The sequence below is a fragment of the Somniosus microcephalus genome, chromosome 5, assembly GCF_052327205.1.
Source record: "Somniosus microcephalus isolate GS21.2 chromosome 5, FLI_Smic_1.0, whole genome shotgun sequence".
In the NCBI taxonomy this organism is placed as follows: Eukaryota; Metazoa; Chordata; class Chondrichthyes; order Squaliformes; family Somniosidae; genus Somniosus; species Somniosus microcephalus.
The window spans coordinates 127881483-127908194 of record NC_140991.1 but is presented as its reverse complement, the minus strand read 5'-3'; the positions used below and the strand labels follow the sequence as shown (position 1 = coordinate 127908194).

Below are 26712 nucleotides of genomic sequence, written 5' to 3'. Positions count from 1 at the left end.
GGGGAGAGCCAGTGGATGTGGTGTACCTTGACTTCCAGAAAGCCTTCGATAAGGTTCCACACAAAAGATTATCATGCAAAATTAAGGCTCATGGGATTGGGGGCAAAGTATTAACGTGGATAGAGAACTGGCTGGCGGATAGAAAACAGAGAGTTGGAATAAACGGCTCGTTTTCGGAGTGGCAGGCAGTGACCAGCGGGGTGCCGCAAGGATCTGTCCTGGGACCCCAGCTGTTCACAATATATATAAATGATCTGGATCAGGGAATTGGATGCAATATTTCCAAATTCGCTGACGACACTAAACTAGGAGGAGGGGTGGGCTCTGATGAGGATGTCAGGAGGCTACAGTGTGATTTGGACAGGTTGGGGGAATGGGCGGATACGTGGCAGATGCACTATAATGTGGATAAATGCGAGGTTATCCACTTTGGGGGTAAAAACAGGAGGGTAGATTATTATCTAAATGGCAATAGATTGGGAGATGGGGAAGTGCAGAGGGACCTGGGTGTTCTTGTGCACCAGTCACTGAAGGAGAGCATGCAGGTGCAACAGGCGATTAAGAAGGCAAATGGTATGTTGGCCTTCATATCAAGGGGGTTCGAGTATAGGAATAGGGATACCTTACTACAGCTGTACAAGGTGCTGGTGAGACCGCATCTGGAGTATTGTGTACAGTTTTGGTCGCCCCATCTGCGGAAGGATGTTCTTGCCATGGAAAGAGTGCAACGGCGATTCACCAGGCTGATACCTGGAATGGCGGGAATGACCTACGAAGAGAGATTAAATAGTTTGGGCTTGTACTCACTGGAGTTTAGAAGATTGAGAGGGGATCTCATCGAAACATATAAAATTATGGCAGGCCTGGACAGGCTGAATTCAGAGAGAATGTTTCCAATGGCCGGGGAGCACAGAACCAGGGGCCACAGTCTAAAAATAGCGGGCAAATCATTTAAAACAGAGATGAGGAAGAATTTCTTCACTCAAAGAGTGGTGAGCCTATGGAATTCCCTGCCACAGAGGGCTGTGAAGGCTAATTCAATAAATATTTTCAAGAGAGAATTGGATATATTTCTGAAGGCTAAGGGGATTAAGGGTTACGGAGAAAAGGCGGGGACGGGGTACTGAACTGGTAAGATCAGCTATGATCTCAGACGAAGATCAGCCATGATCTCATTGAATGGCGGAGCAGGCTCGAAGGGCCGAATGGCCTACTCCTGTTCCTATCTCTATGTATCTATGTATGTATTTTCCCTTTCTTTATCAATTTCTTGGTCCTTCTTTGCTGTATTCTAAAACCCTCCTAATCCTCAGGTTTACTGATCTTTTTGGCAACATTATAAGCCTCTTCCTTTGATCTAATACTATCTTTAACTTCTCTTGTTAGCCACGGTTTGACCATTTTCCTGTGCGGTTTTTGTGCCTTAAAGGAATGTATATTTGTTGTAAATTATGTATTAATTCTTTAAATGCTAGCCATTGCTTGTGTAGCGTCATACCTTTTAATGTAGTTTCCCAATCTACCTTCGCCAACTCTCCCCTCATACCTACGTAGTTTGCTTTGTTTAGATTTAAGACCCTAGCTTCGGATTTAACTAAATCACTTTCAAACTCAATATAAAATTCTATCATATTATGATCACTCATCCCTAAAGACTCCTTTATTGCAAAGTTATTAATTAACCCTTTCTCAGGCACAATACTAGATCTACAATAGCCTGTTCCCTAGTTGGTTCCTCAACATACTGATCTAGAAAACTATCTTGCATACATTCCATGAATTCGTCCTCCACACTATTACTGCAAATTTGGTTTGCCCAGCCTATATGTAGATTAAAGGATTGGGGGTAATATATTAGTATGGACTGAGGATTGGTTAAAGGACAGAAAACAGAGAGTAGGAATAAATAGGTCATTTTCAGTTTGGCAGGCTATAACTAGTGGGGTACCGCAAGGATCAGTGCTTGGGCCTCAACTATTTATAATCTATATCAATGACTTAGATAAGTGGACAGAGTGTATTGTATCCAAGTTTGCTGACGACACAAAGCCAGGTGGGAAAGTTAAGTTGTGAGGAGGATGCAAAGGGGCTAGACAGTCTGGATGCAGGGAGGATGTTTCCCCTGGCTGGGGAGTCTAGAATGAGGGCTCACAGTCTCAAGATACGGGATAGGACATTTAGGACTGAGATGAGGAGAAATTTCTTCACTCAGAGGGTGGTGAACCTGTGGAATTCTCTACCACAGAAGGCTGTGGAGGCCAAGTCACTGAATATATTTAAGAAGGAGATAGATAGATTTCTAGACACAAAAGGCATCCAGGGGTATGGAGAGAGAGTGGGAATATGGTATTGAGATAGAGGATCAGCCATAATCATACTGAATGGCAGAGCAGGCTCAAAGGGCCGAATGGCCTACTCCTGCTCCTATTTTTCTATGTTTCTAAAGGGATATAGACAGGTTAAGTGAGTGGGCAAGAACATGGCAGATGGAATATAATGTGGAGAAATGTAAAATAAAAATAAAAAAGCAGAATACGTTTTATATGGTGAGAGATTGGGAAATGTTGGTTTTCAGAGGGGCCTGGGCATCCTGGTACACGAATCACTGAAAGTTAACATGCAGGTACAGCAAACAATTAGGAAAGCAAATGGTATGTTGGCCTTTTATTACAGAAGGATTGGAGTAGAAGAGTAAATAAGTCTTACTGCAATTATATTGGGCCTTGGTGAGACCACACCTAGAGTACTATGCACAGTTTTGGTCTCCTTAGCTAAGGAAGGATATACTTGCCTTAGAGGGAGTGCCACGAAGGTTCACTAGACTGATTTCTGGGATGAGGAGATTGTCCTATGAGGAGAGATTGAGTAGTCTAGGCTTATATTCCCTAGAGTTTAGAAGAATTAGAGGTAATCTCATTGAAACATATAAAATTCTTAAGGGGCTTGACCGGGTAGATGCTGCAAGGATGTTTCCCTTGGCTAGGGAGTCTAGAATTAGGGGGGGTCACAGTCTCAGAATAAGGGGTTAGCCATTTCGGACTGAGATGAGGAGAAGTCTCTGCACTCAAGTGGTTGTGTTTCTTCTACCCAGAGAGCTGTGGATGCTGAGTTGTTGAGTATATTCAAGACAGCGATGGGTAGATTTTTGGATACTAAGAGAATCAAGGGATATGGGGATAGTGCGGGAAGGTGCAGATGAGGTAGAAGATCAGCCATGATCTTATTGAATGGCGGAGGAGGCTCGAAGGGACAAATGCCTACTCCTGCTCCTATTTCTTATGTTCACAAGAAAAGGTTCTTGCAGGTCTGCGCTAGATTCCGTGGGAGCTGCCATGATGCTTTCATACTGCGTCATTACTGTGTCATTCCAACATCCCTGACCTGTTTGTACCCTTAAGGGCTGGCTGCTAGACCACAATGGATACCCCCTTCAAACCTGGCTGATGACACCTCTGAGGGACCCCAGCAATGAACCTCAAGTGCGCTACAATGACAGCCATATGACAATCAGATGTGTCATCGAGCAAGCCATCAGCATGCACAAGATGCCTGGACAGATCTGGAGGCGCCCTTCAGTACTCGCCAGCCAGGATCTCTAGAATGATCGTGGTGTGCTGCGCTCTGCACAACATTGCACAGCAGCGAGGACTGGAGCTGCAGGAGGAACAAGGTGCAGAACGCACATCATCCGATGAGAATTACAATGGAGAGGAGTAATATGAAGATGGGGCACCCAACGCCAGACCAGCCACTCACATTACTGGTCCGGATGCTAAAAATTCCTTAATAGCTGTAAGGTTCAGTTAGTCACTCACCTTGGACCGAAGTAACTATCACATCCCCCAGCCCCTCCCGCCCCCTCCCCCACTGACACATAGCAGTCATGTAACCAACCATCCACCTGTTGCACATCCACCAATTGGTCCCCGTCAAGTCATGTCTGCACATTCATCAACAAGCAACTGAAAAGCCGAGTTGCCACTCGGCAACCAAGAATGGGCAACACAGGAAAATAGTGCAAATTAATACATTTTATGTGATTTGATTAAAAAAAGGAAACTTAGTAACACAACATTTTCACAAATACCCATGTGGATACCCTTGGTGAACTACAATGTTTATCCTTCTCTTTTCCTACTGCTTCTACATGGTGTAACCCCTGTGGCTTCAGCTGAGGCAGAGGCAGGCTGCTGAGATCCCTGCTCTGAGATGCTCTTGACCGACGACCTCTGGGTGTTGGCGCTCGTGAGGACCCTGCAAAAGACTGCTCCATCTGCATCTGTGCAGGGGCATAATCAGCCACTGGGAGAAGAGGCAGCTTGTCATATACTGGTTGCGGGGGCGGGCGGGGTAGGGGGGCAATGGGTAAGACATAGAAACATAGAAGATAGGAGCAGGAGTAGGCCATTCGGCCCCTCGAGCCTGTTCCGCCATTTAATGAGATCATGGCTGATCATTCAAACTCAGTACCCTGTCCCTGCTTTCTCCCCATATCCCTTGATCCCTTTAGCCTTAAGAAATATATCTAACTCCTTCTTGAATATATTTAATGAATTGGCTTCTATTGCCTTCTGTGGTAGAGAATTCCACAGGTTCACCACTCTCTGGGTGAAGTAATTCCTCCTCATCTCAGTCCTAAATGGCTTACCCCTTATCCTTAGGCTGTGACCCCTGGTTCTGGACTCCCCGACCATTGGGAACATCCTTCCTGCATCTAGTCTGTCTAGTCCTGTTAGAATTTTATAAGTTTCAATGAGATACCCTCTCATTCTTCTAATCTCTAGCGAATATAAGCCTAATCGACCCAACCTCTCTTCACACGTCATTCCTGCCATCCCAGGTATCAGTCTGGTGAATCTTCGTTGCACTCCCTCCATGGCAAGAACATCCTTCCTCAGATAAGGCAACCAAAACTGCACACAATACTCAAGGTGTGGTCTCACCAAGGTCCTGTACAACTGCAGCAAGACATCCTTGTTCCTGTACTCGAATCTTCTTGCTATGAAGGCCAACATACCATTTGCCTTCTTAACCGCCTGCTGCACCTGCATGCTTACCTTCAGCGACTGGTGCACAAGAACACCCAGGTCTCGTTGCACTTCCCCTTTTCCCAATTTATTGCCGTTCAGATAATAATCTGTCTTCCTGTTTTTGCCACCAAAGTGGATAACCTCGCATTTATCCACATTATACTGCATCTGCCATGCTTCTGCCCAATCACCCAACCTGTCCAAATCATACTGGAGTTTCTCTGCATCCTCCTCACAGCACACACGCCCACTCAGCTTTGTGTCGTCTGCAAACTTGGAGATATTACATCTAGTTCCCTCGTCTAGATCATCTATATATATAAAAGGATACTTCTGTCTGTCATTCCATCTGTCTGTCTGTCTTGAATAAACTCGAAAGTTATAGAGCGTACCTACACGTGCATTACGTCGAAAGAAAGCTGACGATTCCAGAACCATCATAAGCGTATTTACTTTTCGGTCGGACTAAAATTGTTCGCGCGTTATGCAAAAAACCTTCAAAGTTAAACTCATTATCTGCTAATAGCATTGATTGACTGACGTCAAGGTCGACTAATCCTGTGCCGTCACGATTGACCAATCCTACAGTTCAGTCGCCTGATGGTTGGCCAATCACTGTGTCTGTGGGTGGGACTAATGCTTTTCAACTCAGGCATCGGGCAGCCATTGCTTCACTACTTCCAGCTCAAAATCTGCTAATCCAGCTTCGAAAAAGTTAGTATCTCTTTTAAAAATAACATCACATTTACCAAAAATGTTTTATAAGTACTTTCACTTTCATCTTTGAAGCTATTAAAAAGGTAGAAATGTTGCCCGGCAGCAGATTAACAAAGGGACACAGAGACAGGCCCCAAAGCCTGGGACTCGATTTAAAACGTTGCCCGGCAGCAGATTCACACAGGGACAGACAGACAGGCCCCAAAGCCTGGGACTCGATTTAAACCGCCCGGCCCAAAACAGCCCTGGCAACGCCGGGGCCCCCCCAGCTAGTTTATATATATTGTGAATAGCTGGGGTCCTAGCACCGATCCCTGCGGTACCCCACTAGTCACTGCCTGCCACTCGAAAAAAGACCCGTTTATTCCAAATTTTTGCTTCCTGTCTGCCAACCAGTTCTCTATCCAAGTCAGTACCTTACCCCCAATCCCATGTGCTTTAACTTTGCATGCCAATCTCTTATGCGGGACCTTATTGAAAGCCTTCTGAAAGTCCAAATACACCACATCCACTGGTTCTCCCTTATCTATTCTACCAGTTACATCCTCAAAAAATTCCAGTAGATTAGTCAAGCACGATTTACCTTTTGTAAATCCATGTTGACTTTGTCCAAGTGCTCTGCTATTACATCTTTTATAATGAACTCTAGCATTTTCCCCACTACCGATGTCAGGCTTACCGGTCTATAATTCCCCGTTTTCTCTCTACCACCTTTTTTTAAATAGTGGGGTTGCATTAGCTACCCTCCAATCCCTGGGAACTATTTCAGAGTCTATAGAATTTTGGAAGATGACCAGCAATGCATCTACTATTTCTAGGGCATGGGAGCGCTTTGAGTGGAGATCCCACTTCCACGTCCCCTTTCGCCATCATCCTTCTCCTGGGCCAGCGGCACATCACTTCTACCTCCCTGCGCTTGAGCAGCTTGGTGCTGACCAGTGACGCGTTGTAAGGCCATGGCTAAGCTATCTGTCATCCTGTTTAAGGCGGAAGACATGTTGCTCATACATAGCAAGTTTTTACTTCAATTGTGAAAACAGCAGTCAAAGAAAGGGAAAGGAAGGGAAAATCTAGCAAGGGAATCGCTCAACAACCTCTAACAACTAACTAAACAACTTTACTAATAAATGCTTGCAGGCTACTGAAAAGAGGGAAGAAGAATAAATTCAAAAATAAGCAAAAATTTATAATATATTAAATTTGCTATGCATGTTGTACACTCCTTATTTGTGTGTCACTTCTGTGATGCTCAGTCACTCCAATAGCTACACACTAACACTAAATGATGCTTCATAAGCTTCAGATGTTCATTCCTAAACCTACAGCAAGACTATTCAGGCAGCCTCGCAGCTCCAGGAACATTCCTAACTTTCGTCCTGGATAATAGTGAGTTTGGAACAGCTACTCACTATTTTCTTCCTGTCTTGCTTCAGTCCTCCCTTTCAATGTTTAAATAAATGATTTCATATAACTTTTCTAAGTGAGAGATTGATTCTGCAGGTTTTTCCTGCCAGCTTCCACGACTTTTGGGATCTGTTTTCCAGCATCTAGGGCTTCCTGCTGCCTCTCAGTGCCTTTTAAAAAGCTTTTCCCACCATGATTTCTGTTTTTAAGGTTTCTTGACTGTTTTTGGCATCCTACCAGGTTTTCTCTTTTTTGAAGATTGATTCTGCAGGCCATTCCCGCCACCTCTCCCTTCCCTACTGGACTTGGTTTCCATCCTCTAGGGCTTCCTGCTGACTGTGAATGCCTTTTAAAATGCTTTCCTGCCACGATTACCTATTTTTTAGTTTTCCTGATTTTTTTTGAGCAACCTACCAGTTTTTTCTCTCTTTAGAAATTGATTATGCAGGCTATTTGTACCTCCCATCACACAAGACCCAGCTTCCACCCCTTAGGGCTTCCTGTTTCCTCTAATTGCCTTTTAGAATGATTTTCCTGCCATGATTATCTACTTTTAATCTTTCGGGTCTGATTTTGGCAGCTTGACAATTTTTTTCTCTCTCTTTAGAGATCAATTCTGCAGGCTGTTCCTGACACCTCCCTTCACACCTGCACACTTCTACCACTAGATGGGAGTTCAGAAGCTGCAGGTCTCCATATCTATACCTACAACATCACTAATGCACTGAGGGATATTCACTTTGTCCTGGCTTACCATGGGCAACACAATGGGAGATCCATTACTAAATTTTTAAAAATCAACTGTAATTTAAAAAAATTGCTACAAATCAAGGAAAGCATTTGGCCACTTTAATAAAGCACTGAAATAATGTTGTCTTTTAGTTGTCAAAAATTCTGGTGTGCATTTCTAGTTGATATTTGTTACAACGTATTTACATTTCCAAACTTTCATTTTAGTTTCATAATTAGAACTCCCATTTTTAAATGGAATCCACGTTAACAAGAAGTCACTTTCATGTTTGGTGATGACATGCCTAAAATATATTGAGGTGTGAGATCAAAATGTATAAACGTATGTACAGTGAGGAGAGGTGAAAAGCAAATATAATTCAGAGTAGAAAGATCTTTGAAAACAATTCAGAGTCTGATCAAAAATTTTCAGTTTAATTATATTTGTGAAAGGATTCTTTTTAAAATTATCAAATTGCGAAAATAAAGCCACAGATGGTTTTCAATGTGATAATACAATCAAAATCAGAGTAGAGAAAGCGACTTAGCAAGATAAATGAAAAATCTGTGAAAGCATTTTTAAAGTTACTGAGATAATTCAGAATTTCTGAATGCATCGATGGATGTGATGAAAATTGCTCAGACACACAACATGCCCATTAACAGCTAGCAATTCAACTAAGGATCACATCAAGTTTGCAGAAAATCTTATTAAATATTATTAAATTACTGAGATGACAGATGACAAATTAGCATTCACAACATACAGTCAGAACTCAATATAACCATTCGAAAATTACAAAACACTCTGATAAAATTAATTTTTCTGGGGAGCTGACTTTTATTTCTCCCTGCTCTATTTTGAAAACTTTCCCCATGCCACCTCCTTTTATTGTCAATGTTTCTCTCTAACCAGTTGCTAAGAGGTAGACAAGCACTGCCAAAATTGACTGACTCTCAAAATCTTCTCACTCTGGTTGTTCTAGTTCCTTCTCCACTACCCCATACACGGGTTGAGATTGGAAAATCATCATCGTCAGATCACTTCCTCTATAAATCAACTTAAAATATCTGCTAGAGGAAAAATATCTTAAAAACCGGATTTGAAGTTAGGCACTACCCACAAGGAAATATTAATGACAAAAATCAAAGATTTACAAGCAATCCATTACAGGAGTGAAATTCCTATCTTCACTAATTTTAACTAAAATGTAGACACAAGTATAAAGGTGGAATTTGCTGTAATTATTTGCAGAATCATTGAAAATTTGAGCATCCAGTCCAAGAGCCCAAGGAAAGCAATATCTGTGCCTTACAGGATTAGGACTTGCTTTTCCTCCTTGCCTGCAAGCTGGATTTCTTCTCCTGGCTTTTATTCCCAATTTCTTTACCTTACAGCTCAATCACACATACATGATCAATGTCACAACTTGGGCACCTTCTACACTTGCAATATTCAAAAAAAAATCCCTTTAACATTTTTCCCCCTTATCTACATTTTCTGCTCTTGTACAATGCTATTTCTTTTCCCCATACAAATTCCAATTTTTTTGTCCCGCTATTTAAATTTGACCAGTTGCACTATCTGCTCTGCATGCATGCCTGTCTACAGCCATTGCTTTGACCTGTGAGATAGACAACTAAATAAAGGAAACAAAAAAGAAAACATTGGGCTGCAAACTAACACATGGGAGCACTCTTTGAAGGCAAGATGTAGCTTCGTTGCCTTTCATGTTCTAATATTTCTAATGAGGGACATGGCGTCAGTTTCCACATGTACACTGACAGCACCCAGTTCTACTTCTCCACTACCACGGCCTCTTAGCTGTCACACTGCTTGTCCAACATAGAATCTTGAATGGGCTGCCATTTTTGGCTCCAGTTAAATATTGGGAAGGTAGAAGCCATCATCTACGGGCCCCATCATAAACTCTGTAGCCTTGCCTCCGATTCCATCTCCCTCCCTGGCCAGTTAGGTTGAACCAGACTGTTCGCAACCTCTCCCTCCTATTAGACCCTCAACTAAGCTTTCAACCCCATATTCTCTTTATCACAAAGACCCTCTACTTCCACCTGTGTAATATTGCCCACCTCTGTCTCAGCCCATCTGCTGCCGAAAATCTCATCAATGCCTTTGTCACTTCCAGACTTGACTATTCCAATGCTCGCCTGGCCTCCCATCCTCCATGCTCTGTAAACTTATCCTGAGCCAAGTCCTGCTTACCCATCACACCTGTGCTTGCTGACATACACTGGCTCCCAGTCCCCAATGCCTCCAATTTAAAATTCTCATCCTCATGTTTAAATCCCTTCATGGCCTCGTCCCTCCCGATCTCATTAATGTCCTCTAGCCCCACAGCCCCTTCTCCATGAGCTCTCCATTCCTCTGACTCTGGCCTCTTGTACATCCCCTCTTCCCTTTTCCCTATGATTGGTGCTCATGCTTTCAGCTGTCTAGGCCCCATGCTAAGGCACTCCCTCTCTAAACTCCTCCGACTATCCCTCTCCTCATTTAAGACCCTCCATAAAACCCACCTCTTTAACCAAACCTTTGGTCACCTCTCCTAGTAATTCCATCTTTGATTCTGTGCCCATTTTTGTCTCATTATGCCACTGTGAAACACCTTGTGACATTTTTCTATGTTAAAGGCACTATATGAATGCAAGTTGTTGTTGAGAAAACAGATAGAAGCATTACAACATAGCAGTTTAATATAAACAGAGGGTTCCTACCTTTTCCACGCCCTCTGAATAACTGTCGCTGCCCTATTCTTCTTCCGAAAAAGCTCTTTTCTCAATCTTTCCTTTTCCACTATTTGTACTCGGACTTCCAAAGGAATAAGGAGAATATCAGAACTCTGATGACTCAGGGTGGTGCATGAACGGTTTTCAGTGCTAAGAGATCGAGAAATACCAGTTCTGTTCTGAGGTGCAATAGTATTATTATGTTTTCCACTGGCTGGGAATGTTGATGTAGAACTGACACGTTTTGGTTTTGGGGAGGTCGGAGGATGCCAAACAGGAGTGATGATATCAGAGATCTGGCTGCCAGTTTGCACAGTATGGCCAGCATTATCAATACTGTTTACAACCATAGGTTTGGCGCTTCCAGGTCGGCTTGAACCAGCAGGTGAGAATCGACCGCACTTTAGTCCTGCCCCAGGCTCCTCATATTCGTGGGAAGATTCAGATCTCATTTTATGATGTTTGCTGCAAACTAATGGAGATGCACTCTGCTGTTTCACCAGTTTTTTTGTTATACTGGCTGATCTAAAGCCAGCAGGTTTTGACTTACTACCATTGAGTCTGTTGATACTTTCAGGGACCCTTCTATCACTCTCAGCCTTATCATCTCCTCTTTCTGAAGGAGTGAGCTGTCTGGAAGAGTGTAGTTCACCAGGAACACTTTCTTCACTGAGCTGCTGTTGATCACTGACATTATTGCTCTTGGAGTTTTTCCTGATAAGTTCTAGAATGGTGAAAAAAACATAAAAATTATTTTTGTAGCACATTTTAGAGAAAATATCTAATAAATAATAATAAACACATATCTTGTTTTGTGACAATTGAAGTTGCACCTACTTACAAGAAAAGCTATGTTCTTAATAGTGTAAGCAAAAATTGGTAACAATCCATAAGTTCTAAAATTTAGTAATTTATTTGAACAAATTTGTATTTTTGGTGAATTTCAAGTTCATCAAGGTGAGGGATGTCAGTGCTGGGAAATAGAACACATTTCCACTTTTAACACCTACTGTTAGCATCGAACACTTGCGGGTCAAGTATTGAATGGGCCACATATCGAGTAAAACTCCCGCTGTCCCAACAATGTACCTTAACCTGAAGAGGTCTACCCCCATTTCATCGTGTAGCATTTCTATATCTCAGAACAGCCATCCGAGGTCTCCAAGTGAAATTGCAAATTTAGAACTAATTTATGCTTAATTGTGGACAGTATTGTTTTGTGAAATGTATCCACCAGTGTAAGATTAGGATCACAGGCTCACTCACAGATTACCCAACAGGGCTTTAGAAGTTGTAAGGCTTTTATTAAAGAGCTACAGTTTTAAAGCATAATCAGATATTACATATGGTTTAAGCTGAGTATAATAGACATACAACCCGTGACAGTAGAAAGCGATCTACGACTCCCGAAGCGGAACGCCACAACCGGATGGATGGTTGGTTGGATGTCTGATGAGGCAACGTGGAGGTCTTGGGTCAGCAAGTCTCTGCAGTCAGCGCATCAGTCACTTCTGTTGATTCGTGCCCCGAGCTGTTGGAGGTGTTAGGCATAAGCCAGCATTGATCCACCTCAGAGGTTAAACTTAGTCAAGGTGTTAGGCCTGAGCCAGCATTGATTTCCACCTCGAAGAAGCCTCCGCCCCTCACTGTCTGATTCCCTCTCTCAGCCCTCTATTCTTATAGTTATTTTGGTGGGCTGTGATCTATTTAGTGTCAATCATCTATAATCCAAGTGTGGTGCGGGAAGACATTTCTCACTGCCCCTTTCTGCCTGGCTGATGAGGCCTTTCTCAGGAATGTTTTGTTACGTTTCTTTAAGGACATTTTATGACTTTTCAGCTTCATTTTGTCTAGCTATGGTACCACCACCCTGTGTTGTCTTGCATTTTACGATCCCCTTATCACTTTCAGGCCTTTCAGTGTTTGTTATTTGACATTGCTGATACTTCCCCCATTTATTCCTGACTGCAGTTTTAATTTCTGTTCTAAGAGTCAAACTTCATCCATGAATCTAATAACTGTTTCTTACAAATTCCCTTCTTTGAGAAGGAAATATCCTTATTGACTTCTCACACCTTGCTCTTAACTATTCTAGCTAATTCTAAGTTATTGGCTTGTCTCCCCATCCGTCTGATTAGGTGCCGTAGGTAGCATACCAGTATTAACAGGATTATCAGTATGGATCCTTGCCCTGCTACTAAGAACAGTGTTAGCATCCTTAACCAAGGTGTTTGGCTAACATTGTGGACTGATTCATACCACTTCCGTTCCCCTAGCTTTTGGATTTCTGATTCCATCTCCTCATTCTGCTGGGTCATTTTAACTAAGTGAGCTTCCGAGGTGCTAGTTCTTTCTAAGATTGATTTGAGGTTCAGAGACAATGGGGGAATCAGGTGGCCGAACTGGGTTACGGCCTCGAGCGCTTTGTTCTGCATGGAGATGTTAACCCTTAGTTCTGTGATGTTGTGAGCTGAGATGGGGCGTAGGACATGACCCCCTACTATGGTTGTTTGGGTCGGCTTAAAGCAGAATGTAGGGCTCTGGATGGGACATTCCTGATCCCCATGTTTCATCGTCTCGGCATTGGTGGTGACACAGTACTTTCCCATCTGGAGGTACGTATATTTTGCGCTATCTGGCCCCCATCGCCGGACGTTTATGTCGCACGTGGGCGACTCTGGATCCAGGTTGAAGCCACAGGCTGGCTTTCCTGGGTTCCTTACATCACAGCGGCACAAATAGGCCCCTCCTCAATCGGAGCAGCATTCGGTGTTGGGGCTATCCCATGTCTGATCTTGGTTGATCAGGATCGGGGGGGGGGGGGGCGTGGGGGACTTTCATATAACGTGTGTATGTCCCGGTCCATGGTCCCTATGGATTCCACCTTGAATACTTCCCACTCGCCTTCTACCTGGAGGCGGGGTAGCCACAAGACCACTGGTACCACGCTTCCCTGAACCTTGTTCCCTTTAACTAGGTAAGATAGCCCATGCTGTCGGGCTCCTCTGGTGTAGTTGTGCCCGGCAAACCATCTACTAATCAGGCTGTCATTTATGAAGGATGGAATTCAATTGTCTCCTATATCTCTGAGTCCGTCTGCTATCTGGTTGAGCATATAACTCCCATAAACAGAACAGACCATAGCCCTGGATAGGTTTTTCTCTACCGGGTGGGCATGTAGCAGATCAAATAGTTCATCTCCCATCGATGGGGAAGCACAAGTGACATAATAATCCGGAGTGTCACCGTACATGAGGATGGGCGTCAGGGCGCTGATCGCGTCCTGGTAGAGGAAGGTGAGCGAGGCCCAGGGGGTTGGAGCTGGCAGGGGCTGGCCCTGTTGGTGCCCTGCAATGACTATAGAGTAAGGGTCATACATGGCCTGCAGGGAGGCTAGGTTGTTGGCTGAGCTGATTGCTACCACGGAGAGGGCGTTGGGTTCCCGGGGTCTCTGATGAGACTTATTTCAAATAGGACCCTTACAATCCGCTGAGAAAAGATACATTTAATTGTCAGTATGAGCTGGATTGAAAAACAGGTTCCTAACTACGACACCACCCAACTCATTGATTTATTTGTCCATTAAGAAAGGTACATCAGCAAGGATGTGTGATGCAGTTTGGAAATATTGTTCATACACAAATACTAAATCTCAAAAAAAATACTGGGTGCAATCTCATTAAACTCAGAAAATACAGTAACTCCAACATTTTATTATTGAATGCATGGCACACACTTGACCCTGGTTTTTCACACTTATGTGTTGTCAGCAGCATGATGTCCAATACCAAGTTACTATACACATACAGCATTTAATTCAAATTCAATATTTTTCAAAAAGCCCCTTCTGTTGACAAAATCTCTCCTTTTAATGAAACTGAGTTTTTTTTAAATTAAAGGTTAACGTGTGTGCACTGATGCAAAGTGTAAATGGCTGCTTCCACAAAAATAGCTAAATTCCTACCCTAATCAAGATAAGCTCTTATCCCTTGTGTTATTCTGTTAACATGTCTGACTCCTTCACTTATATAGCAGTAACCTAATTCCAATTTTTTAACCATTCATCTTCTGATCCTTCACCAAAGTTAATCTTGCTTTTTTCTTTGATAAGCTCTTTGAATTAAGTTTTCAAGGTGAAGGGAGATTTTTCTTCCCATCTGACTGATTGAAAACTACTACAGTATCAAGCTATACAATGTACTGAGAAATCTACTTGTGTTAAGGATTCCATTGTAAGTCAGTATGAGAAACTTGGGCCCTGGATTACAACAGGGCGCAATCCATAATTTAAAGCAACAACAACTTGCATTCATGAAGTGCCTTCAACATAGAAGAATGTTGCAAGGCACTTCACAGAGGCGTAAGCAGACAAACGTGGACACAAGCCAAAGAAGGAGATATTAGGAAGGCTTGGTCACAGAGGTGGATTTTAGGAGGAGAGAGAGCTTCAGATGCTTAGGGAGGGAATTCCAGAGTGTGGGGCCCAGACACAGGGCTGGATTAAGAATGCTTGGGGCCCTGGGAACCAAGTGTATTTGGGGCCCCTTCACACCACCCCAGCCTCTGATCCATTAAAACACAAATGTGTAGTAAAATGCATGAAGAAATAGGCAGATAGAATGTTTACACACTGCACTAATAATAAAGCAAACCGTATCACAATATACTACGCTTAAATGAAACTGGCAGGGGGCAGTTGTATGCAGTGTTTCTGCATTATGTTGAGTTTTACTGGGGGGCTCATCTTTGGCTGGAGCCCGTACATTAATCTGCTTCTGCCTAGGTGACTGGGATGAAGGAATGAAAGCTGCACAAAAGGTCAGGATTACAGGAATAGAGAGCTCTGGTTGGGGTGGTGTGGGGGGTTGGCGGGGGAAGAGGGTCTATAGAGGGAGAAAACATTACAGAAATAGGGAGGGCTGAGGCCATGAAAGGATTTTTTAAATTGTAGGCATTTAGGACCAGGAACTAATGTAGGTCAGCAACTAAAGGAGTGGTAGGTGAGTGAGACCTTACATAGAATACATAGAATTATATAGAATGTACAGCACAGAAACAGGCCACCCGGGCTAACTGGTCCACACCAGTGTTTATGCTCCACATGAGCCTCCTCCCATTCTACTTCATCTAATCCCATCGACATATCCTTCTATTCCTTGCCCCCTCATGTGTTTATCTAGTTTCCCCTTAAATGTATCTATGCTATTCATCTCAACCAGTCCCTGTGGTAGAGCGGTCCACATTCTTACCACTCTCTGGGTAAAGAAGTTTCTCCTGCATTCCCTATTGGATTTATTAGTGACTATCTGATATTTATGGCCCCTAGTTCTGGTCTCCCCCACAAGTGGAAACATCTCTATGTCCACTCTATCAAACCCTTTCATAATCTTAAAGATCTCGATCAGGTCACCCCTCAGCCTTCTCGTTTCTATTGAAAAGAACCCAGCCTGTTCAATCTTTTCTGATATATATAACCTCTCAGATCTGGTATCATCCTTGTAAGTAAATCTTTTTTGCACCTTCTCCAGTGCCTCTATATCCTTTTTATAATATGGGGACCAGAACTGTGCACAATACTTCGTGTGGTCTAACCAAGGTTCTATACAAGTTTAACATGACTTCCCTGCTTTTCAATTCTATCCCTCTAGAAATGAGCCGCAGTGATTTGTTAGATTTTTTTTTTAAATGGCCTGTGTTGCTACTTTTAGTGATGGTGTATCTGTACCCTTGGATCCCGTTGCTCCTCTACCCCACTTAGACTGTTATTTTCCAAGGAATATGTGGCCGCCTTATTCTTCCTACCAAAATGTCCACCTCACACTTGGCTATATTGAAATTAATTTGCCAATTACAAGCCCATTCTGCAAGTTTATTAATGTCGTCTTGTAGTTTGTCGCAACCTTCCTCAATATTAACTATAACCCCCAATTTGGCGTCATCCACAAATTTTGTAATTGTATTTCCGATTCCCTAGTCCAATCGTTTATGTAAATGGTGAACAACAGTGATCCCAGTATCGAACCTTCTGGAACACCACTTCCCAACTTTGCCAATCTGAGTAACTACTCTTAACCCCGACTCTCTGTTTTCTGTTTTGTAGCAAGCTTGCTATCCATTCTGCTACTTGTCCCCTGACTCCACATGCTCTGACCTTCATTATGAGTCTACTATGAGACCTCATCGAAGGCCTTTTAAAAATCCAAGGGGGAAAAATTCTGTGTTGACCATTTTGGGGCACTAACTTTAGAGCCCAGCGCTACAACCGCAAAATTGAGTTTTAATGGCCCAAGAGGGAGGTGGAGTGCTAAATCAAGCGCTACACACTTCTCTTAGGACGCTAATGTTGGAGAGCGGGGCGCTACCTTCAGAGTGCTAATCAAGTTCCGGCGCTGTCAATTAGAAAGTTGTCAGACAGACTGGTGCCTTCCAGTTCTTAAAGGGGAGGTTTAATCATGCTGCACAGCCTCTCTCTGATCATTGCTGCTTGTGAACTGGGCCTGCAAGGAGCTGCAAGCTTTCACTCAAAGAAGTCATGGCTGATCAAAGGCCCAGAGAGAGAGAGAGAGCCGGTTCAGTGGCCACGCTTTGGAGGCTCTGGTCACGGCCATGGAACGCCGACGGGCAGTGCTCTTCCCAGACACTGCAGGAGGCCATTGCCACAGGCCTTTAGGAGGATGTGGATGGAGGTCGCCCAGGACGTGTCGGCCAGAAGTGTCGTCCACAGAACTCTCACCCAGTGCCGGAAGAAATTCAATGACTTCACTCGGGTGGCCAGGGTGAGTACATGCTTCAAAAACCTCTACATGCAACCATCTCAACATCACCCTGTGCACACACCGTATAAATCGCCACATCCCCAACACTCACCCACCAACAATGCCCACCTACTAAAAGTCACATCCACATCTCACGCCTTGCATACATTAACAGCGATTCAACTATGGTAGGCACATCTGCCAAACACATAGCTGCACACTCACTCACACGCTTTCCTCTTTCTTGGAGATCAAGCTTGCTCACAACAGGAGGGAGCAGCTACGAACGGGAGGAGGAGAGGCGGACCTGCGCCCCCTTACAGACCTCGAGTGGTCCGCATCGTTGGGGCCCAGGTCGTGGGCGCTGTGGCCGTCAGAGGCGTCGACCCCCTTGGGAACAACAACGGTATGTTCATCACCTCTCCCTCTTCTCTCAAAGCACTTCCCCCTCACACCACAAGCCTTTCCCACTTTCCATCTAAGTATACTGTCTTCATTCCATGCTCCCTTCCTGCCCCCCCTCCCCTGACCCTAACCCCACTCTTGTGCCTTTATGCTATCAGATAATCAGCCACCAGCTGACCAGCCTGTCCCTCAGGCTCCCAGTGGCAGTGATGCGGGAAAGGAGGAGGAAGAACAAGCCAGAGCCTCACTGCCTGTGTCTCCCAAAGGCGCTAGGTCTGATAATGGGCGACACGGTCGCTGGAGGGGAGTCTAGTAGATGGGTCTGATGTGGGTGAAGCTCTGGGACCCAGCGGGATGCAGCAAAGCCACGGGGAAAGGGAAGCTCGAGGGCCATCTCCCCAGAGGATAAGTTCGCCGCGAGTTCTGCTGCACAGGACTCGGATGAGGACCTTGATGTGAAGGCGTTGACCAGATGGGCGATGAGCATACACACCGAGCTCATTGGTACAATGGCAAAGGTGCCCGAGAACATGGGTGCACAGGCAAGGAGCGTGGAGGAGTCCACCTCCAACATTGCTCTCAGCTCTGCTCACACCATCAAGCCCATCCTTGGCAGTTTACACAGGATGGTTGACTCGCAGAGAGACCGTGGGGACCCAGACCTCATGCCAGATGAGGTGGCAGCAGCTAGTGTAGCACAGGCCGAAGTAACGCAACGGCTTAGTGCTGTAATGGAGTCAGTGGTTGCTGGCATCCAATATCAGACTGCTCTCATGCAGTCCCAGATTGATGCCACGCAAACGCTGACTGCTGCCATCGTTGCTGGGTCGCCACAGTCCACCGGGGATCTCACGGTGCCGCAGCAGGCCAGCAGTCTGTGCTCGAGCAGATTGCTCCGGATGCTGCGGTTCTGCCCCGGGGGAGTGGCAGTGTGTCGGTCAAGCAGGAAGGTGCTGTCCTCTCTCAGGATGACAGCATTCCTGCTCCCACCACTGCCACTCCACATTGCACTTGTCACAGCCTGTAACCCAGCCATCCCAGACTGCTGCCGCCCATGCTGAGGTGGCGCAGTCTGCAGCTGGGCCTTCCAGGCCCAGAGCTGCTCGCGGGCGTCTTGCAAGGCCATTTGCAGTCTCTGGCTCCCAGACTCAGCAGCCTTCCACCAGACTTGCTGCAGCCACTGGGGCCACATTACGGAGGACCAGTAGGGTTGGGAGGAGGGAACTCAAAAGGGGAGGGAAATCAGGGAAGAAGGGGGATTAAAGAATACTTTAGTAGCAAATGGGGGAAGTGTTTGCAAATATATTGTTGTGTTTGTGGACAAATAGTTATGCTTGTAAATAAATATGTGTTTGGTAACAAATAGTTCAGTTTGATAAGAAAGAGTTTGTTGATAAATGGTTGTGTGTGTTTATGCACAGTTTTGTTTCATAAGAGGGTGTTGTGTTCGATAATAAATTGTTAATTTGACATCGTACATTTTGTGATGTTTCTCATTTGATCTTTGCCCGGTGATAGGGACTGTGAGCTGGATGTAGTGATGTGTTGTGCTGCGCAAATACCATGTGCTATATCATTGATTGGAAGCACTGTCTAATGATGTGCTCACTCATGGCCCTTGCAGAAGCAAGATTGAGTGCCTCCCTCCTCCGTTGCTGCTGCTTTTCCTCCTCTTCATCCTCCTCCTCTGCCTCCTCCTCTTCCTCTTCCTCCTCCTGAGGTGAATCTCCAATACCTGGTGACAATGGCTGGGCCCTCAGAATGGCCAGGTTGTGCAGCATGCAGCACACAACAATGAAAAGAAAGACTCGATCAGGGGAGTACTGCAGGGCTCCTCCAGAGCGGTCAAGGCAGCGGGACCGTTGCTTTAGCACCCCGATAGTTTGTTCGATCAGGTTCCTGGTGGCAGTATGGCTGTCATTGTATGTGTGCTGAGCAGGAGTGTTCGGGATGCGGAGGGGTGTCACCAGCCAGGTGGCGAGTGGCTAACCCTTGTCTCCAAGCAGCCAGCTAGAGGTCTGGCTGCAGGAGGTGGCAGAGCTCTGTGACCACCATTTTAACGAAGCATAGCTTTCTAAGGCACTGCTCACCTGAGAGATGAATGTAGGAGAAGTGCTCCCGGAAAACCCTGGGAGGGTAAGGCCTCTTGTAGCGAGGTCTGTTGGCCCTCCTCCTACCTCAGGCCACATTTGGCAATCTCTGTCTCTGCATCTGCTGCCTCCGACGTAGTTGCCGGAGGGCAAGGTGGCGTGTCAGTACAGCCCCCATAAATGAGAGAAAAGGGGACGTAGAAATGTTCAGAGCAATACAAGTGAAGAAACTGTTAGAGCAGCAACAAACCAAAAATGGAGAAAATGTGAACTCAGCCAAAACACTATCTGACAAGCCAGCAATGAATCTGACCTCCCAATGAACTGGTAAGTGATCCCTTTAAATAGCGCCTGGGGGCGGCGATCGCAGGTATCAACACCTGCTATTTCTGTCGTTCTCAGCGCCAGGCGGTAAGTCAGGGGAAGAGACTTAATTTCGCATCCAGGGTGCTAACAGGGCGTTGCACACTCACTGACGTCACGGTCTGAGCTGCGCTAGAGGGCCAGGCGCTAAGTGTTAGCGCCGGCACTAAATGCTGATTGAATTTCGCGGGCGGCGATGGAATTGCCGCGCCCGGGCGATAAGCCCTTAGCACCCCGCCCTACCACATCTACTATATTACCCTAGACTACTCTTTCTGTTACTTCTTCAAAATATTCAATAAGGTTGGTCAAACATGACCTTCCCTTTTGAAATCTGTGCTGACTACTCGATTATATTTTTGGTTTCTAGATGTTTTTGTATTACATCTTTGAGTAAAGATTCATTATCTTTCCTACTACTGATGTTAAGCTAACTGGTCTATAGTTCCCTGGACTTGTTCCATTGCTCTTTTTAAATATAGGAATTACATTAGCTCTCCACCAGTCCTCTGGTACTATTCCCTTTTAGAGAGAGAGAGAGAGATATGTAATAGTGCCTCTGCTATCTCGTCCCAAACTACTTTTAATATGCGTGGATGCAATCCATCCGGACCAGGGGTCTTATCCTCTCTATGTTTGATTAGTTTATCAATGATCTCCCCCTTTTCTATCTTAAATGTCGTTATATCTTTTTTGATCTCTTCTAATGCCATGTCCACCCTGTTAGTCTCCCTGGTAAATACTAAGGCAAAGTAACTATTCAACATTTCACAGTCATTACCTGTGAGGTTATCTTGTGCATCCCTTAGTGGTCCTATCCGTATCCTGATTTTTTTTGTTATTAATATAAATACTTTACTATTTCTTTTTATATTCCTTGATAATTTAATTTCGTAGTTCCTCTCAGCTTTCCTAATTTGTTTTTTGACTTTGTTCCTTAACTTTTTGTATTCTCTTTTGTCAACCTCTCCTTTATTGTCTATGTACTTAGTGTATGCCTTTTTCTTTAGTTTCAATTTTACCTTTATCTCTTTATAAGAACAATAAGACATAGGAGCAGGAGTAGGTCATTTGGCCCCTTGAGCCTGCTCCACTATTCAATAAGATCATGGCTAATCTGATCTTGGCCTCAACTCCGAACTCCACTTCCCTGCCCGCTCCCCATAACCGTTGACTCCTTACCTTTCAAAAATCTGTCTATCTCCACCTTAAATATATTCAATGACCCAGCCTCCACAGTTCACTGGGGAAGAGAATTCCAAAGATTCACGACCCTCTGAGAGAAGAAATTCCTCCTCATTTCCGATTTAAATGGGTGCCCCCTTATTCTGAAATTAAGCCCCCTAGTTCTAGATTCCCCCACGAGGGGAAACATCCTCTCTGCATCTAACCTGTCAAGCCCCCTCAGAATCTTATATGTTTCAATAAGATCCCCTCTCATTCTTCTAAACGCCAATGAGTAAAGGCCCAACCTGCTCAAACTTTCTTCATAAGACAACCTCTTCATCTCCGGAATCAACCTCGTGAACCTTCTCTGAACTGGACCCAATAGCCTGCATCCTAGAGTCTTAAAAGAAGTGGCTGCAGACATTTAGAAAATCATAATACATATGGGTCATTTTCAGGTTGTGTGGAGGACGCAAAGAATCTCCAAAGGGATATAGATAGGCTAAGTGAGTGGGCAAAAATCTGGCAGATGGAGTTTAATGTGGGAAAATGCGAGGTTATCCACTCTGGTAGGAAAAATAAAAAAGCAAATTATTATTTAAATGGGGAGAAATTACAAAATGCTGAGGTATAGAGGGATCTGGGGGTCCTTGTACATGAATCACAAAAAGTTAGCATGCAGGTACAGCAAATAATTAGGAAGGCAAATGGAGTGTTGGCCTTTATTGCAAAGGGAATGGAGTATAAAGGTAGGGAAGTCCTGTTACAACTGTACAGGGCGTTGGTGAGGCCACACCTGGAGTACTGTGTACAGTTTTGGTCTCCTTATTTAAGGAAGGATATACTTGCATATATCCTTGAGCCTGCTCCACCATTCAATAAGATCATGGCTAATCTGATCTTGGCCTCAACTCCAAACTCCACTTCCCTGCCCGCTCCCCATAACCCCTGACTCCTTACCTTTCAAAAATCTGTCTATCTCCACCTTAAATATATTCAATGACCCAATCTAGCTACAAAATAAAGGGAAGAGGAATGTCTCCGGAGCTGGCTTGGCTACATACCTCATGCTACATACCTCATTATGTAAGTAAAAGTCAGTAAAGAGTCAGTGGTGAAATAGAGAGATCTGGGTGATACAGTGCATCGCTCTCCAATTGTTCATGGCCAATGCCGTGAGGCTATAGCTACAGCAAACAAGGTTGCATTCACAGGCCAATTCCCTACAAAACAAAACAGACCATTTTGTCCTTGTACAAGACCTTGGTTAAGCTTCAGTTAGAATATGGTGTCCAGTTTTCAGTCCCTCACAAGGTGAGGGTTATTGAAACTCTGAAAAGGCTGCAGGGGAGGGTCACAAGATTAATTCCCAGCCTAAAACACCTTAGTTACCCAGATAGGCACAAAGAGCTAGGTCTGTGTACTTTAGAAAAATGTAGAATTAGAGTGCTTTAATTGAAGTTTATAAAATAATGAAGGGACTAGATTGTGTTTATGTGGACCAATTACTTCAACTGGATAGGTTTGGAAGGATCAGGGCTCACGCTTACAAGTTATGTAAGAGCACAACTAGATTGGATGTTCTTCATTTCCCAGAGAATAGTGGACCTGTGGAACAGGTTGCTGGCTTGTGTGCTGAATGCTGATTCGTTGTATACCTTCAAGGGGATCAGGCGGGAAAGTGGGGTTGAGGTCGAAGATCAGCCATGATCTTATTGAATGGCAGAGCAGACTCGAAGGACAGTATGGTTTACTCCTGCTCCTAATTCTTATGTTCTGATATTCTTATGTTCTTATCTTAGATCTGAATTTGTTTTTGGCTGGGGCAGACATGACATTGTACAAGAGGTAGGTATTTTGTAATATAAATGAGGGTCAATGTGGCCTCCTGGGCAAGTTTCAATTGTTTACAAGCACACAAATCTGGAGGAATTTTCTGGATATTTTCACCCTAATTGGCCTGGGTTTTTATTACATAGAATTGTTTAGAACATATAACAGAGGAATAGGCCATTCAGCCCAACAGGTCCGTGCCAACGTTTATGCTCCACTCGAGCCTCCTTCCATCCTTCCTCATCTAAATCTATCAGCAAAACCCTCTATTCCCTTCTCCCACATATGCTTATCTAGCTGCCCCTTAAATGCATCTATACTATTCACCTCAACTACTCTCTGTACTAGTGAGTTCCACATTCTCACCACTCTCTGGGTAAAGAAGTTTCTTCTGAATTCCCTATTTGATTTCTTGGTGACTATCTTATATCAATAGTCTCTAGTTTTGCTCTTCCCCACATGGAAACACACTCACTGGCCGGAATTTTGCCAGTCCTCAGTGCGGGATTGGAAGCGGGACCGCTGTCAAAATCGCAAAGATTGACAGCGGGTAGGAAACCCGCTGTCAACCCATCTCCAATCAATCTTCCCAAGTGTCGGGTCCCCGATTTGTGCATGGACCCGACAACTAGCGGCGGGAAGAGGATTATAGCCACTTACCTGGCTGTTAACAGGTAATTGATACTTGTTAACAGGCTATTTTTCAATTTTGCCGCTTCTGCCTCGGGTTCCCCGATGTCTAGACACCATGCCAGGTAAGTGTGGCATGTTGTGAGTCTGTTGTACTGTTTCTGCATTGATGACAGCTGCAGAAGTGGTGTGAAGGATCCAATGGTGCACTGGTGAGTTTGAGGTAAAAAATATGTTGGGAAAATAATTTTTAATGCATTTACACTTTTCTGTAGGTAACAAGTCTAGTCCCACCTCATTGGGATAACCTCTCTCACCAGTGACAGATCGCTTCTGTAACCTCACCTGCAGCTGTCATCTGTTCCATCCTATGGAGGGAGTCACTGGAGAGCCTGGGTGCAAGAGATCACCTTTGTACAGTGATTGTTAGTGTTTGCAGCACCTCAATGCTGTCAAACACTGAGAAATGAGCTGTCAAAGAAAAATTGTGCGTGGTCCCTGTAAGAAAACCGGCAGATGACTCATCATCAAATGACGTCATCTGACTGGCTTCCTCTTAATTGGCTGGCAAGCCCATGGGGCGGGCTTAACAAGGTCAATTGATGTAAAATCACGTCCGTGGGCTGGATGTAGTTGGGGGTGGGACTGTAAGTCGGAAACCAGCTGACCCGCTCCCAAGCCACATCCATTTGCAAAATCGCGGCCACTGTGCCTACTTTATCACAACCTTTCATAATTTTAAAGACCTCTATTACGTCACTCCTCAGCCTTCTCTTTTCAAGAGAGAAGAAACTCAGCTTGTTCATCCGTTCCTAATAGGTATAACCTCACAGTTCTGGTATCATCCTTGTAAATCTTTTTTGCACCCTCTCCACTGCCTCTATATCCTTTTTATAATATGGTGACCACAACTGCACATAGTAAGCCAAGTGTGGTAGAACTAAGGTTTGATACAAGTTTACCATAACTTCTCTAATTTTCAATTCTATCCGTCTAGAAATAAACCCTAGTGCTTGGTTTGCTTTTGTTATGGTCTTTTTGACCTGCATCGTAACTTTTAATGATTTGTGTATTTGTACTCCCAGATCCCTTTGCTCTTTGACCCCATATAGATTCTTATTTTCTAAGTAATATGTAACCTCCTTATTTTCTTATCAAAATTTAATACCTCACATTTATCTATGCTGAAATTCATTTGCCAACTATATGCCCATTCTGCAAGTTTATTGTCTTCTTGTAATTCGTTGCAGTCTTCCTCAGTGTTGACTATCCCTCCCAATTTGGTGTTGTCCGCAAATTTAGAAATTTTGTTTTTGATTCTAAAGTCTAAATCGTTAATATAAATTGTGATCAACCGTGGTCCCAGCACTGATCCTTGTGGGACTCCACTTCCCACCTTCTGCCACTCTGAATAGCTACCTTTTACCCATACTCTCTGCTTTCTGTCTTTCAGCCAGCCAGCTATCCATTCTGCTACTTGTCCTCTGACTTTGCATGCTCTGACCTTATTCGTTAGTCTATTATATGGTGCCTTATTGAAGGCCTTTTGGAAATCTAGATATATTACATCTACTGCATTAGCCTTGTCTATTCTCTTTGTTACCTCTTCAAAGAATTCAATGAGGTTGGTCAAGCAAGACCTTCCCTTTTGAAATCCATGTTGACTATTCCTTATTATATTTTTGGTTTCTAGATATTTTTCTATTTTCTCCTTTAGTAGGGATTCCATTATTTTTTCCTACTTAAGCTGACTGGTCTATAGTTCCCTGGACATGTTCTATCTCCCTTCTTAAATATAGGTATAGAAACATAGAAGATAGGAGCAGGAGTAGGCCATTCGGCCCCTCGAGCCTGCTCCACCATTCAATGCGATCATGGCTGATCATCCAAATTCAGTACCCGGTCCCTGCTTTCTCCCCATACCCCTTGATCCCTTTAGCCTTAAGAAATATATCCAACTCCTTCTTGAATATATTGAATGAACTGGCCTCCACCGCCTTCTGTGGTAGAGAGTTCCACAGGTTCACCACTCTCTGGGTGAAGAAATTCCTCCTCATTTCTGTCCTAAATGGCCTACCCTTTATCCTTAGACTGTGGCCCCTGGTTCTGGACTCCCCGACCATCGGGAACATCCTTCCTGCATCTAGTCTGTCCAGTCCTGTCAGAATTTTATAAGTTTCAATGAGATCCCCTCTCATTCTTCTAAACTCCAGCGACTACAAGTCCAATCGACCCAATCTCTCCTCATACGTCATTCCTGCCATCCCAGGTATCAGCCTGGTGAATCTTCGCTGAACTCCTTCCATGGCAACAACATCCTTCCTCAGATAAGGCGACCAAAACTGCACACAATACTCAAGATGTGGTCTCACCAAGGCCCTGTACAACTGCAGCAAGACATCCTTGTTCCTGTACTCAAACCCTCTCGCTACGAAGGCCAACATACCATTTGCCTTCTTAACCACCTGCTGCACCTGCATGCTTACCTTCAGCGACTGGTGCACAAGGACACCCAGGTCTTGTTGCACTTCCCCTTCTCCCAATCTATTGCCATTTAGATAATAATCTGCCTTCCTGTTTTTGCCACCAAAGTGGATAACCTCACATTTATCCACGTTATATTGCATCTGCCATGTTTCTGCCCAATCACCCAAAATGTCCAAATCATCCTGGAGTTTCTTAACATCCTCCTCACAGCACACACGCCCACCCAGCTTTGTGTCGTCTGCAAATTTGGAGATATTACATCTAGTTCCCTTGTCCAGATCATTTATATATATTGTGAATAGCTGGGGTCCAAGGACCGGTCCCTGCAGTACCCCACCAGTCACTGCCCGCCATTCG

The 26712-nt window shown here is 44.3% G+C and overlaps 1 protein-coding gene across 4 annotated transcripts in view; it reads right to left on the bottom strand.

Moving 5' to 3' along the window:
* The window catches only part of invs (inversin), a 425788-nt gene that overhangs the window by 171752 nt on the left and 227324 nt on the right, over nt 1-26712 (bottom strand). For all 4 annotated transcript variants that reach the window (XM_085988195.1, XM_085988194.1, XM_085988197.1 and 1 more), the window contains exon 12: nt 10614-11349. In XM_085988195.1, coding sequence (XP_085844321.1) covers nt 10614-11349 — 736 coding nt within the window. The remainder of the gene's footprint in view (nt 1-10613; nt 11350-26712) is intronic.